The sequence below is a fragment of the Lagopus muta genome, chromosome 1 (genome assembly GCF_023343835.1).
Source record: "Lagopus muta isolate bLagMut1 chromosome 1, bLagMut1 primary, whole genome shotgun sequence".
Lineage (NCBI taxonomy): Eukaryota > Metazoa > Chordata > Aves > Galliformes > Phasianidae > Lagopus > Lagopus muta.
The window spans coordinates 23,918,792-23,936,860 of NC_064433.1; the positions used below are offsets into that span (position 1 = coordinate 23,918,792).

Sequence of the window (18,069 nt, forward strand, 5' to 3'; positions counted from 1 at the left end):
CTTGGTAAGAAGAGTTCTTAATTACCAAAAATGAAAATGGAAATGGAAGCTCAGCATGAAATAATAGCTTTTTTTTCCCCCCCTTTTACATATACATATGGTCTTTTGCACTCATGTTGCTTTTTTTTTTTCATGTTGCAGGTGAGAATTCTCATTTAAGCACAACAATCCCAAGCAAGAACCACACTTTAGGAATTTTACAACATTCTAATGCCCTAAAATAATTCTGAGAATGTTTTCTTGCAGTTTTCCAGTGCTTCTCACAACATAATGTGCACATTGTGTCTGTTCACGAGAACTTAGCTCTGATCAGTGCTGTACAGCTGAATCCTGTCCACCTCCAACAGGTTGCTGTCCCACTTCTTCCTTCTTTTTGATGGACTTCTGTTTCTCTGATTTTACCACCTGTACAATTTCCATTCCAGTTTCCACGTAATACACTGTAATCATTGCTATTGGCAACATGTACACTGATGTCAAGAAAATATAAATCTAGAGTAGAAAACAAAACAATGATAATGAGGAAGTGGGGGGAACAACCACAAATGATGTTCCAGAGAACAAAAATTGTACAGGGACTGCCCTCCTCCTGCCCTTGTGTCCCCACAAGTAACCAACACCGTTTATGTAAAAGTGCAAGTGGTGGGCAAGGAGTTCAGCATGGAGTGACGTTTCTTGGCATCTGCTCAGGGGCAGTGTTACTGATATCAGACTAACAGCAGCAACACGTTGTTCAGCACAAGTCCCTGAGTTCCTGGAACGTGCTGCGAGGTCCAGGAAGGAAGATATTACTGCCTGGATAAGGTCAGCATCGCAGTGCAGGCAAGCAGCTCTTGGCAGAAGTCTGAATGCTATTGTTTTCACCTTTGATTTCTACCTCTGTCAGCGGAGCTCTTATTTTCTTCAGGGAAGATGCTACTACTGGAAGAAATGTCACCATTTATGCAATTACTGTAAAAATTACTGTAAAAAAAAATCCTTCAGAGAGTATTACAGGTGTGGGATTGTCAAGGCAAACACCTGACTCATTATTGCCTTCTGTCACATGTAGTTAAACTAAACCTGATATAAGTTTCCCCTACCTCAGCTCAAAGCTTTGTCTGTACAGACACCACTTGCTGACACATACGGCTTTGGTGGATTTTTTGCCTGTGAATACCTGGCACACAAAATATGCCTTCTTTAAGCAAGGGACAGCTGAGGCTCATTGATACGACAGCAACAGAGACTGAGGAACCCTCTTCCACTCAAAGAAAACTCATGGATTTTTTTTTTTTCATGGTTCTAATCACTAAGCAGCACACACAGCTGGAAAGCAGCAATGAAAATACAATTACTAAAGATGAGCCAAGTTGCATACACTGCTGCTAGACATGGAGGCAGAGCTACTGCATCTGGCTCCTTGGCTTCCGCTTCCTTTGGCACTGTGGCTCCTCAAACCCACAGCCTGAAAGATGCAAAAGAGGAAGATGTGTTCAGAAATGCTACAGACCAAATAAATCTTGCAAGCACAAATTGTGTTTTTTCACCGGCGTTATTTGGAGTTTCTCAATCTCTTCTGAGGCTTTTACTGTGTTGAGAAGCGCCTTCATGAATTCCTAAAGGAACATAAAAATACCAAGCCACGAGCTGTCAGCCATGGAATCAACTAAATCATCTCTCACCAAGGCACTGAGAACACCAACCTGGTATTTAGGATCATTTCCATATGAACCTGCAGAGTAAAATTCCCAGTGGAGCACAGCTTCACCCATCAGAAGCTAATAGGTGGAAAAGCACCTATTCACACATACAGAACTGGTATGTTTGTTGGGAAGGTAGTATACTGCTGGAATTGTAGTAGATATATCATACAACCTGTTTTATCTCCAGATCTAACTCAGCATGTTTGATACACATAGGCCATAGTTGATAGCAAAAGATGAGCTGGACAGAAAGCCTCCCTTATCAGCCTAAGTCATCAAAACAGAATCCACGTTTTTTCAAGCCATACACCATGTAATGTCTGAAGAACTTTGCATATATGTGGACACAGAGGCTCTGCACACAGATTGCAATTAGGGAACTTGCTCTTTGACCACTAAGATGGTTACTGTTTTGCTTCAAGCACACTGAATGAATTTCAACACATCTTTTTATAAACCAGCTCAGTCATTTCACTGGAGACTTGTTCTTTAACACCAAGACATCTTTTAAATGAACAAAAGGAGGAAGTGACCAACATCAGGCAATGCAGGAAATGTCATGGATTGTGACAATTACCTCCAATTCAGCACTACTTCCTTTTGTCCTCAGCATCATCTTTCTCTGTCCTGCTCACCTCTGTAAAAGGAGTTTGTTCATTTGCAAGGACATGTTGAATTTTACTCAGTTACTTGTTATTTATCAGACTCTTGATTTTGACTCGTCACGAAAAGCCAGTTTCCAACACTGTGAACTGACACCTTTTTTTGTACTTCAGTAGGACTCTCCATGTACTCTGAGGAACCACCTGACAGTCCTAAGACCAGTAGTCAGTACTCACTGAGAGCACCTTCAAGCCTGAGAAGGGGATCGTTCTTCTTTGTTGAGTGCTTTTCCCCCCAGGGAGAGTTTTGGTTTTTTTTTTAAAGAAAATACCATTTATCTTCTAGGAAACATTTTCTTTTCTACATCTGTACAGAGTGGAAAACCACAGGAACCTCAGCAGCAGCCAAATGGCACAAAGCAGCTGGCATAGCTGTCCAACACAGTAACAGTTTGTGGTTCTCTCTTTCCTCTTCCAGACCTCTTCCAATATCTGAGAACATAACTTTTCCTCTCAAAATTAAGCTCTATTTATTTTTTTCTTGTCTTTTCTTTCTTGGCTAGCTATGTGGTTTTCATGTAATTTTATCTAGTTGACATACACATAAACATCACCCTTGAAATTTCAGCCTCCTCATCCTTTGGGGACTAATTCTCTAGCATTTTTAAGAACTGTAAGGCCATATTTCGATATCCATTCTTTGCTTTCAATCCCATTTACTTCTGCTACTGATCCACTTCATCACAATTTTTCAAGAAATCATTAACTTTCACTGGTGACCCATGCATAGCTTACTTGAAGCACAGGTTTGATTGAATACAAATGCTGTATCAGACTGGTTACAATTCAGCTTCCTGCATCTAATACAGTTTTTTTGAGTGCTTCTTTTGCACCACGCCCTTGCAAGGACCTAGCAATCCATTGTAGAGCCTAATTTTATTAGGCTGCAATTTCATCTTTGTACTTTTTGAAGGGTAGCGGGCCTTAGGTTTGATTTAAAGTAACCCATTCTGATCAGTTCTCCTGTCTTTGATTTCTTCACCAGTGTACCCAGCACACACTTTGGTCAAATCCAGACCAAAACCAAGAGCATCGAACGGAAATAAAATCTGGTGTTGAAACAGAAACAAAATTTGAATGCAAGCCAAAAGTAAAAAATAATCTTAACATTGCTGCTGTCTGCGTGTGCAGGTAACCAAACTTTGCTTCTCAGTAGGCTCCCTCCTGGCAGCACTGAGTTGCTGTCTACAATCCTAACCAGACCTGTGAGCAGGCCATCCTTTGCCTGCCTCACTGAAGAAAATTCAGTTCAACAACACACAGCCTATCAGCCTATTTGGGCTTTGTGCTGCCAGTTTTTGTCAGAGGTCTTTTCTGAAAAGGAGGCTGAAATCACCTTTCTCGCCTTCCCCAGGAATGCTCTAGCACCTACTTTTACATCAGCCTGTGAGCAGAGATGCATTACCTTCTTTGATCTCTATACCAGAGCCTCCTTTCCCGATACTGCTTCAGTTTCCCAATATACATTTTGTAGTGAAGTTACACAGCATGAAATCTCCAAAGTAAATTCAACAAAAACATACTTAGTAAAATGTAGAAACTTTAATTTACATGTGAAACTACAACATATTCATAATAAAAAAAACCTGGTGATTAAACAAGTTACGCACAATTTGTAAAAACTGTTGAACACTGTTAAATAGGTCTGTACAACCAAAGATTTACAAAGTCCCTGTGCATTCTCTTCCTTTCAATGCACAACTGAATTTAAGGGTTCTGCTCGAATATTCCCTAAGTCAAGAGCTGAATCTGTCTCTTCATCGATCTCACCGATGACAGCGCTGTAATAAAAAACAAGTTATCGTTTGTTAAAATCCTGGAAAGGGAAGACTTGGTTTTTATTGTTTAAATTTAATTGTAGAGCTCTAGCACTTAAATGCTAAACTTTCATAGTAATCTCCCACCTCATTATATCATGTCAGCAATCAGCTGCCTCTGTAGCTGTGCCTTTTGCACACTGAAAAGCCTTTGTCTGTTCAGATTTTCCGTGACGAATAACATTTCATCCCTCTGCTTATTCTGACTTCTGCTCATTGTGCATTTTCCTACTGCAGCCCTCTGAAGGTCACGGCATACCAGGTATTTATGCAATGGCACAATGGTGCCTGCTGTTCTATTATTCTTTCTAATAATCCCTAGTATTTTTTCCTTCCTGATGAATCAGTGTTTACAAAGAACTAGCCAGAGACAGGATGAGACTGAGTTCAGGAGTAAGACATCTCCAAAAGGTATCAGAATTCCCATGATGACTAGTAGATCAGAATGCCAAGCAGCTTTCTTCATTCCACCACTGACTTACCTTCACTGTGCCAACAACTCAGACAACACAAACTTAAACTGCTTACATCAGCTGAATGTTCAAGTATCAACAGCATGAATGCCAATTTCATACTTAAATCCCTTTAGAATTCTTGGATGAAGAAAACCTGATCCTGGATCAATGTCACTGTTAACAGCTTTTTTCAAAACAACTTTTCAATTTAAAACATTTCCTTGGATTAAAAACTGGCCGTTGTATCAGAGCATAAATGTCATGTCAACAAATACAGATTTTTCATCAGCTCTCGTTCTCACAGACGTAAAAGAAAGAAATAAAATCTATCACCTTTGATGCCTGTTACATAGTTTTTGCTTCTAAAGTAGAGAAAACAGATACGCATTTAAGATGTTCGTTTTTAAAATAGTTTTTGTTCACAATCTCTAATGAAGTTGTGTTTGTTTTTTTAAAAACACGTGACTACCTGCCATAAACATATTTCCTATTTTTCCCAGTTCAATAGTCCTCCCTCTAACAACCTTCACTTGCTTTTGAAATACACTGAGCTTTTCTGACTGATGGTGCATACTCACTGCAAGCTTCTATGATTTACCTTTAACCACACTGGAATGCCTGAAAACATTTTATCCCTTGACTGTTTATTTTTCAGTAGCTTCCCCACCTTCTCAGAGTCTCCTTTTTTGAAGCTAAAGTTTCCACTCTCCTCTGTTATACAGACAGCAAACATCAGTGTGTTAATATTTGCAGGAATACAGAAATATTCCTTCTAATGAATATATTTCTGAATATGTTAAGCATACAAAAAATACACTTTTTTTTTTTTTTCCTACAAAAGAAAGCATTGAATATATTTGAATAGCGTGGCAGCCTGATATGGTGAAACAAAAAATCAAGTAGGAAGAAGAAAGATCTGGCCTCTTTGCTACCTTGGTTTGTTTGTCATTTTTTTTTTTTTTTAATGTTTTTTCATAGAATCATTGAACAGCTTGAGTTGGAAGGGACTCCATGGATCACCTGGTTCCAACCCCCTGCCACATGCAGGGCCACCAACCTCCACACTGAATACTAGACCAGGCTGCCCAGGGCCCCATCCAATCTGGCCTTGAACACCTCCAGGGACAGGGCATCCACAACCTCTCTGGGCAGCCTGTTCCAGCACCTCTCCACTCTCTCTGTAAAGAACTTCCCCCTGACATCCAACTTAAACCTTCCCTCCCTGAGCTTTTTTTATAATAAGGGTAAAAAGTGATGAGGACCTTCCAAAATGTTTTCTCAATGACACTGGATAAACACATCTAGATACAAGTATCAGTCCCAGCATTTCCTGTGAATATTCCTTGGAATTAGAAATGAAAATTCTTACCTAAGCTGGGCATGACCAGAAACAAACAAACAAACAAACAGATAAATAAATAAATCTGTTTTTAGAATGCTGCTGCAGGCCCATATACTGGAGCTTGTTTCCAGTGCTCTTGTGGCCTCCTCATCTCTTTGACACATCAACTCTGCATTTCTCTGCATTCAATGAGCTTTTCTGCTCACTGTATTGTGGCATTTGACATCAAATGTCAACTTCCCCCCTCCATCTGCTGCTACATCAGCTTTAGCCACCAGTTGCTGTATTGTCAAGCCTGCTGCTACATCAGCTTTAGCCACCAGTTGCTGCATTGTCAAGCCTGAAACTCTGAGCATTTTTAGAATATGAAGCATTCCCTTTTCCCTCAAAGCTCATCTTAATTCTCCCATAGCGTCCCTAAATCAATCCTATTAAAAGTTAACTTTGTCTACTTTGCTAATTCGTGGCGTGCAAGACCTGCCTTATCATATGTTCACTGTTCTCTCTTTTTCTGTTAATAGACTCTGCCATACACAGATTGGAATAAAGTACATCTGCACAATGCCTAGACTTAAAAAAGAAAAATGCTGAGCTTCATACTGACCCTTTCCTCACATTGCTATCACTGGCGACCTGGTTAATTTACAACTCAGATATTCTTAACCAACAATATCTTAACATTACAATGCAATCACTTTTGCAACAGAAGCATAGCTATTTGCTGCTTCATATGCCTCAGCTTTGATGGCTCTATCAGGGCTATCCACAGATGGAAAGATGTAAGACACATGACTGCATAAGCATGTAAATATATATAGATATATGTATATATATGTATATATATATATGCACACACTGAACTTTTTTATTGGTTTAAACAAAAATAAAAAAAATGCTCTACTTACACATTATCACCTCTTACAATGTATAATCCCAGCACTACTTGCTCAACTCCTTGTGAAGAACTGAACACTCTTTCATGGCTTTCGTCCAAAATCAAGTTAATGGTCTGATCGAAACCTTTGAGGGTTCCCTGAGGGGAAAAAAATAAGCATACAAAAATAAAAGTTCTCCAACTGCCTTTTAAATTTATATCTTTGCTCTCACAGATATCTTAAACAGCAAAGTGGCAATATTAAGACACTAGAGAACAGATGCTCTATTTAGTTTTTAATGTTAGTCTTAAACACAAACTGCTGGAGAAGTTTGAAAATGGTAATCTACTTAAGCAAGTATCTATATTTACTCCTGAGTGTTCATACTAACAGCTACATTATTTAGAATAAGAGATAAAAATTTTATTTAGGTCCTCTAGACAACTGATTTTACAGCTTGTAGTCTTCCTTGTATGGAAATTTCATAGAATCACAGAATGGCCTGGGTTGAAAAGGACCACAATCATCATCCAGTTTCAACCCCCTTGCTATGTGCAGGGTCGCCAACCACCAGACCAGGCTGCCCAGAGCCCCATCCAGCCTGGCCTTGAATGCCTCCAGGGATGGGGCATCCACAACCCCAAACCCTCCAGAAATCCAGTGTTAAAAATAAAGTCAAGGAACAGAAAACTTAGATTCTTACATGTTAAACAGCACTGAAACAATTTTTAACATGCAATTTTAAGTAGCACCTCTTTAAAGGAGGTTATCTTGGTTCCACCACACTACTCAACAAAAATGAAAGACACACAAAAGAGAGAATTTCTGTGTTGCTTTAACAAGAGTTTGGAAAAATTATAAAAACTGATCTGTATCAATTAACAGATTATGAAATTTAAAGTCATTTTACTGAGTGTGGCTGGGCTGGACTTAACCTTCCTCACAGCAGTCCACACAGGGCTGTGCACTGCACCTGGATCTGTGACAGTGCTGATATCACCTCAGTGCTCTGGCTGTAGCTGAGCAGCACCAACATCACACCAAGGCAGCACACAAGCCACCGAAAGCCAGCAGGCCAGGGGCAGCAAGGCACAGAAGGGAACACAGCACTGCACCAAAGTGAACACGGTGTATCCCACACCAAGTGATGTTACATTCAGCTATAAAAGCCGGGGAAGGGCAAGAGAAGGAAGGCTTTCGTTATGAAATCGTCTGTTCTCCCAAGAAAATGCTAAGTGTCTTGAGGCCCTGCTTTCCCCCTGAAAATAAATGTCTCACCACAATCATTCTTCCATCAGAAGTTATCACTGCAACAGTACCTGACAAGAGTTCATTAAGGAAGCATTCAGAGATATATGAAATAGAATCATTAACATTTTCTGTAACATCTATGTGTAATAAGATCAAAAAAGTCAGAAAAGCCTACCAGAGGCCTTCAAAAACAAAAAACAACACCCCCCTACATTTAATATGAACATTTGACAACAAGTCTTGACAACCTGCTTTAAAGTTTCACTTCCCCCAGATATGCACAGCTGCATACAAACATGAACACTACAAAAGCAAACTACAGTTTAGAGTTCGACTCCCTTCCCATTACTAACTGCACTAGCTCAGAACAGAAATGAAAACAGTTTTATTAACGAGATGAACAGCCATTTCAGGCTAGGAGCTTAAAAACAGTGCAGCAGCGCAGATCCTGACTGTGACACTGCACACCCCTCTTTCTGAAGCTCTGATTTTCCCAGTCTTATTATTACCATTCATTATTATCAGTGATGCTGGCTTAACACTTTATTGTTTGTGAATAAAACTGAAAGTAACAGGAAAAACAAAGAAACAAGAAAAACCCTGCAAGAGAAAGATCCTAAGAACACCAGTGCATGGCTTTTGAGGGAGTGACGTGAAGCTGGCAGCTGAACACCCGCTATGCACCCTGTGAGGGGCCAGGTCTATTGCGGATCCCGCTCCTCACCACAGCCCTCACCACAGTTTGTTACAAGTAACAAACAAGCGGGCAGCATTGGGGGCCCTCTCTGACCCCCCATTCTGTCTGTCATGAATCACGGCAGACCCGAGCAGCGCGATAAGCCACTGCAGCATGTTACCGCCAACCCGCACCCAGCCTCGCCCCCTGCAGAAGAAAGGCACATCCCCGCCGCCCCCAGATCGCCCGCTCGGCAGAAGGATACGGTTGATGTAGTTTTCCAGGGCCGACGTCATGGCGGCGGCTCCCGCGCTTCACCTCGCACCGGCAGCAACGTTCCCGGCACCGCTCGGAGAACTACTTCCGGTACCGCTCGCAGAACTACTTCCGGAAGCGCTTCCGTCGTGCGCCGATGACGTTTCGCCCGCCGCGCAGCCGCACGGACCTTGCAGGAGGGCGGGAAGGACCTTCTCTGGCCACTGCGCACGCGCGGCGCCGCGGCGGGACTGGGTTTCAAACGGCGCGCGGAAGAGAGGGGCGAGCGGGCTGTACCAAGTGCAGCGTGCTGAGGGGGGTCTGGCTGTCCCTCCCCTTGGCAGCACGTGGCTCCTTCCGTAGAGAGGCGGGTGGGGGCGGAGCAGTGCTACTGCGCCTGCGCGTTAAGGCGAGATTCGGTGGCGCCTGAGGGGCGTCGTGGGGCGCAGGGGGCACATAGGGATGTGCGGTGGGATCGGGTGGTCAGAGTCCCTCCTGAAGCACCGCCGTTAGTGATTAGATTGATTTTTGGTGGTTTCATTTCTGAGGTTCATAAATCTATAATTGCAATAAAGTCCGTCTATTAACAATCGGAAGATATCGTCAGGTGCTTGAAATACAACCTGGATATTTGGTTGTCTGTTTTATTCCCCGTTCTGTAGATGAAACTCTGAATAACGAAGTGTCGTCCTGTGTTCTCACTGAGCGATGGAATCCTATTAAAAAGAAAGATCCTGGAGCAAAAGCACAGACTGGGAGAAGTCAGCATAGCTTAGCATGTCTCCATCTTGTGTCCCCTGTCTTCTGCACATCTTCCTTCCAGCAGTAAACATGTGCTGTGTATTTAGTTTAATAAAGACAAGCTGTTTTCTTACACCATATTCAGGCACAGAGACCTCACTGTGGCTTTCCAGTACTCGAGGGGAGCTTACAGATGAGCAGCTGTGCCTGCCTTCTCTAAATTCTCATCCAGGTTCAGCCTTCTGCTTGAAGTCACTACTTATTGTCAGTCTCCTGCATAATAATCTTCCATGTAGGAGCAGAAAGATCTGATCTGACACCGACATCTTTTTGAAGAAATCAGAGGTTCCCCTCCTCTCTTACTACCAAGTTTTGACATGATGCTATAACCTGGCTCTTTGGTTGAAGCTGTGCCACAAACAGAGGACACATAATTCAATTAGCTGGCATGAGGCTAGCGAGAGTCTGAAACTGTGGTTTAGGTGCTTGTCCAGCAGAGGGAAGTCGTAGCCTCTGGTTGTATTACAAGCTCTTTCAGAGTAGAAATCCAGTGGTTTTAAGATGTGATGAATAAGCAGCCTTGACTATCTTTTTTCTCTCACTGGTCAGGATCCTTTGAGTCCTGATTTTAGGTGTAGAAATGTGGTACCTGTGTCTTAGCATGTCATTTTAGTCTTCTTTACAGAGAAAAAATAATTTGTTTTCTACCATCGGTTGAGGTGCATTTTGCAGTGATGTTCTGCTTTTCTCTCTGGTGGCTATAAAAGGAACCTGGGTGACTAGCTTAGACACAGGAATTTCACAGGTCAGCACTTACATTAAGCCACACAAATTTTGCTCCTGTTGGCCATAGCTGCCAAGATAACATTGGTGTTAGGATGAGAAACATCTATTTTGCTACCCTTTTGCCTGTTTCTTCCACTGAGTTGCTGCAGACAGATAATTAAGACATAGCAAATAACTTAATATCAGCATAATGGTCATTATGCTCTCAAATAATTGAAGAAACAAAGCATCTTTGTAGGAAGGCTTTCCCTTTCCCCTGTCTAGCATATCACTTGATAATACCATTTACTCCTGTAATTAAAACCATTTTTTTCTGCAATTGACTCTCTATACTTTAAGGTTTCCATCGCAAGCGATTGCTGTATTTTATGCTTTCCACAGAAAATATAACCAACTAATTATGCCCTGGAGTGTCTCTGCTTACTTTCCTGCTTCCTCATATTCTGCCAGGGCAGGAAGGAAAGCCTGCAGTGATAGTTGCAGGGTGTATTTGCAAGCAGTTACTGTGTGTAAACTTGTTATCTAGCCTTGAGCTGACAGAGCAGATGAGTGGATGATCTGTTGCTACTGCCACTGTGTATTGTTTATCTCTTTTACATTTCTTCAAACACGACAGCTTCTTGTGGCTTTGCTTTCCTTAGCTATCAAGAAATAGGTATGCTTTATAGACCTAGCCATGCTAAAGGCTGAAATGGCTTTGTGGAGGTGGTGGGGAATTAAAGGCCTGCCCAGAACCACTCTACCAAGCTCAAACCTTGTCGGATCTGGTGGAGAAAGGTACACCACCTATTCTTCAGGCTTCCTTGAAAGCTGAACCTCTAATGTAATGCTCAGACTGTGAGGGGATTTAAGACATTTCTTGTAACAAATCCTCCCAAATTGGCAACATCTGTCCGTTTGCTCAGCACTAATTGCATCCAGAAAAAATTGCACACGAGGCTGGAAATAATGGAGTGGTGCATACTGGAGAAGAGGAAGCAGACATCACATCCTGCAGAAGAAAACTAAGCACCCCCAAATCTCATGCATGTCATTACTTAATACATTTGACAGCCTTTCTCATATTTTCTGGAACTCAAAGATTTGAACCTCTTTGATTTTTATCTACATTCGCAGAGTGTCCCTGGCCTACCCCTTTAATTCTTCTTTAGTTTATACACACCCAAGCTGACTAAACATGACTGATGCCCACTTGTGTCTTCAGGATAAACAGAGACATCCCTTCACCTTGGCTTTGTTCCTCTGAGTCTGTAGAAACACTGGGGATACAACATCAGCAGTGCAAGGACACAGATTATAGGTGTTGGCTGGGGAAAACTAGAAAGATCTTGCTCACCTCATGCATGGCTAGCTGTGATCTAAGACAGGACATGCTTCATGTTGATACTGTTACATCAAATGGCTGGTTTTTGCAACAAGACAACTGGAAAATATTTTAAAAGGATCGCAGCCTGAAAATTGCCAGTAGACACAGAATATAAGTTACAGTGCATCAGGAGCAAACCTGTCACGTGAGCAGTCCCAAAGTGCTTTTTATTTCTTTTTATAAGCAGTTAGCAAGCACCTGATATAAATTTTGTTTGTTATGATAGCAACTGCTGCTCTCATAGGAAACATTATAAAAAACCCTCATTTTACTCAGATCTCCTTTATACTAGAAAGTGTGTATTTTTCCAGCAATTTTTGCTAACACACAAAATACGATACCAGTCTTAATGACTTTACCGATTCCCCACTTAATATGCTAGCATAAAAAATAACAGTGCATGTTTCTGTTTGCAAGAAAACAAACTCTTAGCTGCTATCTTTTTTTCTTTTTTTTTTTCCCTGAAGAAACTGAAAACATCTGTAGAAAATCAGTACTATTTTCCATTTAGATGGTAATTTCAGGGGATGTTGTGAACTATTGGTAGAAAAAATGTGATTGCTAATGGGTCATGTACCTACAGCTATAGAATTATAGAGCAAGTAGACTGTTGTTTTCATCTACTCTAAGCAGAGTACTAAGACAATGCTATTGTACATAAAATGAGTAATGTGCTTCAAGTAACTGACATTTACCAGCATGTCAAGTTCATCATTTTTACAGTCATAGCTGAAATTGCATTTGCTAAATTGCTCTTGTGAAGCAGACTTTTCATTCTGATACATTCCCTCGTTCTCAAAGTATAATTCATCTTCTTGTAAAAGCACTGATCTTAATCCTTAGCCTCTGTTAAGATTACTAGATCTTCCAGTTTTAAGTTTAAGGCTCTTTATCTTAACACTCCCTATGCTGATGCCTATTTGACCCGTTCTACTTCTTGTTTCATGTTCAGGGGTGCCTTACACACTGCCTACTGCCAGATATCATGTAGATTGGACCAGAAATTCAGTATAATTCTGCATTGTTACTTAGATGGTATAATTATTTTGTGAAGTAAGGTTATTCAATGTACCACGGAGCAGTCTGCTGGTACCAGGACCTTTAAAGCAATTATGGAAGTGGAGAAAGAACATTCTGTGAATTTGATGTTGCACAGAACAGGTGCTGAATTCCTTGTTGTTAGAAACATATAAATGAAAAGTGATCAACAGAAGAGGAGGATAAGTAGGAGAAGTTGGCGTTCTTACAACAGGCACTGAACTGTTTTATCTAACAAAACACAGAAGAACAAAGGGCAAGGAGGAAGCTATTTTTTATCACTAGACTGTGTTCTGAAAGGCAAAACTCGAACACAGGCAACCAATTGCACCAACAGCAATGAAAAGATGTGGCACATGAGGATGGCAGATGCTATGCTGTCTTCACAGCCTTGAAGAGGGCTGTCTGTTTTGTCATCATTTCTAGCTTAGGTACTGCTAGAAGTACTGAACTACTGCTCCAGCTGGATATTTTCTCATACAACCCCCAAAATCTCCTTGGTAATGGCGGCTGGAATCTTTGTTCACTACCAGGGTATGTGCTGGTGCTTCCACGTGGTGCTTTCAGGTACTTTCTTCACATCCTCAGAGTTTCTGCTGGCATCAAGATTTTGCATAATTACGGGTCTTTTTTAGCTTAGTGTTCAGATATTGAGGCCAGTCAGCTGGCATCAGTGTTGGGCAGAATGTCAGGCCTTTTGTTGTGAATAGGATTCATGCACATTCTTTACTGTGGGACCTGGGCTGCAGCCAGCACAAGGAGATCTGAAGGAGAGGGAGGACTGCAGCTCCAGAAAAAGGTGGGGTAAGAATGGCTGGCAGAAGAAGACACTTGTGAAAAAAAAACAGGCAGACAGACACACACACGCATACATGCACACACACAAAGAAACAACAGGGCTTTGGGACGTGAAAGGATGTATCTCTTGTCTGAAGAGCCTTTACACTGGTAAAGCTTTTTGTTTGAAACAGATTTGCTTTACAGCAAGAAGTTGTCTTCTGTTCACATTTGTGTTGTTTTGTTTTTTTTCTTTAGGCTTTGATAGAATTGTACTTGGGTTACTGTGATCATGTGTTTGAGCCTAATTGTACTCTGGAGTGATGTCTTGCCCTGAAGTTTCTGGGGCACTTGGTGAGCATATCTAATGTCTGAATGTTCAAGTTAGTTTTGCAAGTGAACAGTGCCTGAGAAGCGGTGAGGAAAAGCATAAAAGGCTTTCAGACATGTCCTTGTGTTAGAGTGCACTAGCACTCTATAACTAGCTGGGGTGTGGAAAAGATACCACCACCGCCAGCACTGAACCTGAGAGAAGAGCTGTGTCGCAGAGAGCACAGTGCTATCCACTGGTAACTGCTGCCTTTTCATTATCAACCACTGTGCTATTGCATTATTGATTACTGCTATTCCTGCTGGTCCCTTATGTTCTTACTGAAAACCACTTAATGTATCAGCCACATCTAATTGAATAGCAAGAAGAGTGAGTGAAATGTCGTTCATCAGCACTCCTTCCATTTATAGGCGTTGGCAAAAGTAGGTATGTCATTGAATATTGAAAGCATCCTGAAGGCATCAAATTTCCAGATACAATCCTGGCTTGTTAATATTTTATTCAACTAATGCTAGAAATGCTGCTACTACTAATGTTGCTCTGGACATGCTTCACTCACTGTAGGGACTAAAAGTATTCTGTACATCTGAAGTATTACCATATCTCAGAATGATTGGTAAAGCATTACTCCAATTGGTTACTAAATCTTAAGCTGAATCACATAGACCTTCACTGAAGTTGCAGAATTTCTTCTAAAGTCAGTGGTGGAACTGCAAATAGAAATCAGCTAATTTTTAAATATTGGTATTATAAATAACACCAAAAGAGTTTAGTCATTATCAGGGCCTCATTATGCTGAACTCTGTACAGGTATGTACAAGGAAGACCAAAAGTCTTGGCTGCAAGGAATTTACATAGTGAATAGCCAAGACAATGCAGAATGAGGGAGACATCCACTACAGACAGGAAGCAAAGAAAATTGTTTTGCTAAGGCTGCTGTGTACCAGCAGTTGAAACTAAATTCAGATTTCTAGACTGTATGCAGTTTGTCACAGTTTATTTTACAATGCGCTTTTGATGCTTGAGGAAGGTTCCCCTGGTTCCTTTCTGCTGTATGTCTTTATGTGATAATGAACATGTATGAACATCTCCCATCTGGCCTCTTTCACTTTCCAGAGACTCCATTTACTTTGATATCCACATTCATTTCATTCTCTTTCAGTTCCTAAGGAGAAGTTCCGGAGTGCGATGTGGACCTCAGTACACCACCACCACACATGAGGTAAAGTACTGTTATCATCTGCCTCACATGCTTGTCTATGAATTCAATTTAAAAATAATAATAAAATGGAAAAAGAAATGGAGAATTAAATGCACCTGGAACAAGGTCATTAGAATGGAAGGAGTACTCGTTGCCATTCTTGACACTGACATGATATATTAGGGTGTTTATATATCTTTTAGAAAGTAGTCTGTCTTCTCTTATGCCAGGTAAGTGATGAGGCAGGTGTGGAAGTTGTCTCCTGAGCAAAACAGGCTGTCACAAACTGAAGCACAAGATCAAGATAAGACTGTCGTTGTGCAAGTCTCTGCTGTCCTGGAGCTAATGAGCACAATCTGTTTTTGCAAATGATTTCATACTTTTGTTCTTTATTATGAACATATACAGCACTTAAGTGTTTTCAGTATTGGCTGACTCTAGTATTTTGTAGTCACGATTGTGGTATTTAAACAGGAGGTGATCTGTTCTGCACATGGAAAAGGGGCTGTGTTACAGAGGAAATAATAAAGTGTTGCTGGGTTTTGGCAAGAGGGTGTTATGACTGTTTTCAAAGAATATACCCAATGTTCTTTATTTCCAGTACGAATCTATGGTGATTTGAATCTGATTTCTGGTCTCTACCTGGGGAGCATTATCAGAAATGCAAGCATAATATTAAATTGGAAAGCTTTTACATATATGCACGTTTGTCTGTTTCTTTTGTAGCTGCTATATAATATTGGTCCCCTGTTTCAATCTAAGAGCTGTGCTTAATGAGATGAAATGAGCAGTACCACTTGAGTAGGAACTATTGTAAATAATGGAGACCTTTTCACAAAACTTCATGATACTGTTAATACCCAAAATGCGCTCAGTATGACAAGCATCACATTGCCTTTGATTAAAAACAAAATGCCTTTCAAAGATTTAGCCTGGTGGCTGTTTTTTAAGTGCATTTCAAGACTTTCTGAAAATATTGAAATATGAACATGATGTGCTTGTATTCTGAAAACGTGTTTGATGAGAGGCACCTAATTGTCTTAAATTCCTGGAGAAAGCTGAGCTGGTAACTAATCTCCAGTCACTGGAAGAAAACTTGCTTAGAGACTTGAATACAGACTTTCTTCTTCTGTTGTACCATTCCTGAATTATTTTTACAAGAAGGTTTATGTCTGGGATATACATACCTAGCTGAAAGGTAGGATAAACTCTTGAAACATTCATTACTTGTATCTCAGGAATAAAATCTTTCCAGGAAAATGCCTAGGTTTAGAAACTGTGCATCCTGGGACCATGTTTGTATATATTGTAACACACAATGCCAAGTATTATGCTAGGCTTTCTGAAGCAGGTCTATTTTTCAGTTTGAAGCATTATTGTGCTAAATTGGTGATTAATCTGTAATGTTCCAGCTGAAGAAAGCCTGAGTTCAGAAGGGTACAATTGCTGCTCTGGGTTCAGACATTGTCCAGCAAGAGGCCTCTGTGCAATGCAAGGATTCCAAAGGCAAATATTTGAACACAGAAATGAAAAGAGCATGAAGGATGCTGGCAACAAGGTTAGACCAGCTATTGCATTTCAGCAATGCTAATGCATTGGATTTAGGAGATGGGTGGAGTAGAACCCTGACGTATTATATCATTATATCATCAGATCAGGTATTTTTTCCCCCATTTTGTTCTTTACCATTGTTTTCCTCACCTTGTTAGCAGGGCTTGCAGAACAATCTATTGGAATATGTCAGATGCAAGCAAGTACTGTAAAGCAAGATCCATAGAGCAACTGAGAACAGGGATGCAGCAGCTTGTCTGTCAGGATGACACTGTCCTGACAGAGGAAATTGCAAGAGGGCAGAGGCTTCCATTTCCTCCTGGATTTTATCAGGATCCACAGTCTGCTGTGTAACACGGTACTGTCCACAAAATGAGAGTGGATCTCTATAACATCTCACAGTCTGAGGATTGCTGTCTAGGATTGCAGGAGAAGAGCATTTGGGATTTACACAAAAGTTACTGTAAAACTGGTTGGAGACCAGACCCACTTGTGTGTTTGAGGGAAGCAACTGGGGAAAAGAGGACCTGCGAAGCTACTGGAGGGATCAAGTGCAGCCCAAATCCTAAACTCAGCTGAAGCCATTTCTTTCCATTTATCTTGGCAGTTTGCATCTATGCAGTGTAGGCCTGATTCTGATTCTGTAAAGTCAGTGTTTCAGTTTAGCCATTCATTCTTCTCAGCCTCCACAGAGACCTGCTTCAGTGTTCTGCGTTTGTACTGAAGATGTAGAGAGTGAGTTGCAGAGATTGCAACATGATGTACAAATAAATAGGGAATTTTCATCTGCAGGCTTTTTATATTTTTTCTCACTCTAAGCTCACAAAATGATGGAAAATCAGACACTTTGTGTTTGGAATACTCACCATCACTCTTGTATATTTGTCCTATAAAACAGATCTTTTCTGCATCTAGTTCTCTTGCTGTGGTTGTCTGACCATGAAATCTCTGAACTGAGAATGTCTATAATATATTGGGTTTGGGAAACAAGCACATGAATTGTAACTAAGCAGCCTGGATGAGGAGAAGAGGTGCTGTCTGGTTTCTTCACCAGGCTCCTGAGGAAAACCCCCTTCGTGAAGAGTTACAGAATGAAAGCAAAGTGTTTTATGAAATATGCATCTTGAAAACAGTAAGTCGATCACAGTGTCGCTTCAAGCTTTGCCACATGAAACCTCACCACTTCCACATGATTAATTGCTGCATGTCATATCTCATATAAAAGCCACTAATGCATAGATATATTTATGCAAGGTGTGG

General features: G+C 40.9%; 1 protein-coding gene across 1 annotated transcript; it reads right to left on the reverse strand.

The window, feature by feature from the left end:
- Positions 1 to 414: 414 nt before the first annotated feature.
- LSM8 (LSM8 homolog, U6 small nuclear RNA associated) lies at positions 415 to 9,213 on the reverse strand. Its single transcript, XM_048931768.1, has 4 exons — positions 9,029 to 9,213; positions 8,115 to 8,155; positions 6,867 to 6,994; positions 415 to 4,128 (listed from the first exon to the last, which is right to left on the reverse strand). The coding sequence occupies exons 1-4, from the start codon at positions 9,057 to 9,059 to the stop codon at positions 4,038 to 4,040; spliced, it is 291 nt and encodes a 96-aa protein (XP_048787725.1). The 5' UTR covers positions 9,060 to 9,213; the 3' UTR covers positions 415 to 4,037.
- Between the last annotated feature and the right edge of the window lie 8,856 nt (positions 9,214 to 18,069).

Bases quoted from the DNA above. Each gene is read 5' to 3' on its own strand.
- LSM8 (XM_048931768.1), bottom strand. From the start codon at position 9,059: ATGACGTCGGCCCTGGAAAACTACATCAACC. The intron at 8,156-9,028 runs GTATCCTTCTGC...AACTCTTGTCAG, and splicing joins CCTGGAAAACTACATCAACC to GTACTGTTGCAGTGATAACT. The intron at 4,129-6,866 runs GTAAGTAGAGCA...TTTTTATTACAG, and splicing joins ATTGTAAGAGGTGATAATGT to CGCTGTCATCGGTGAGATCG.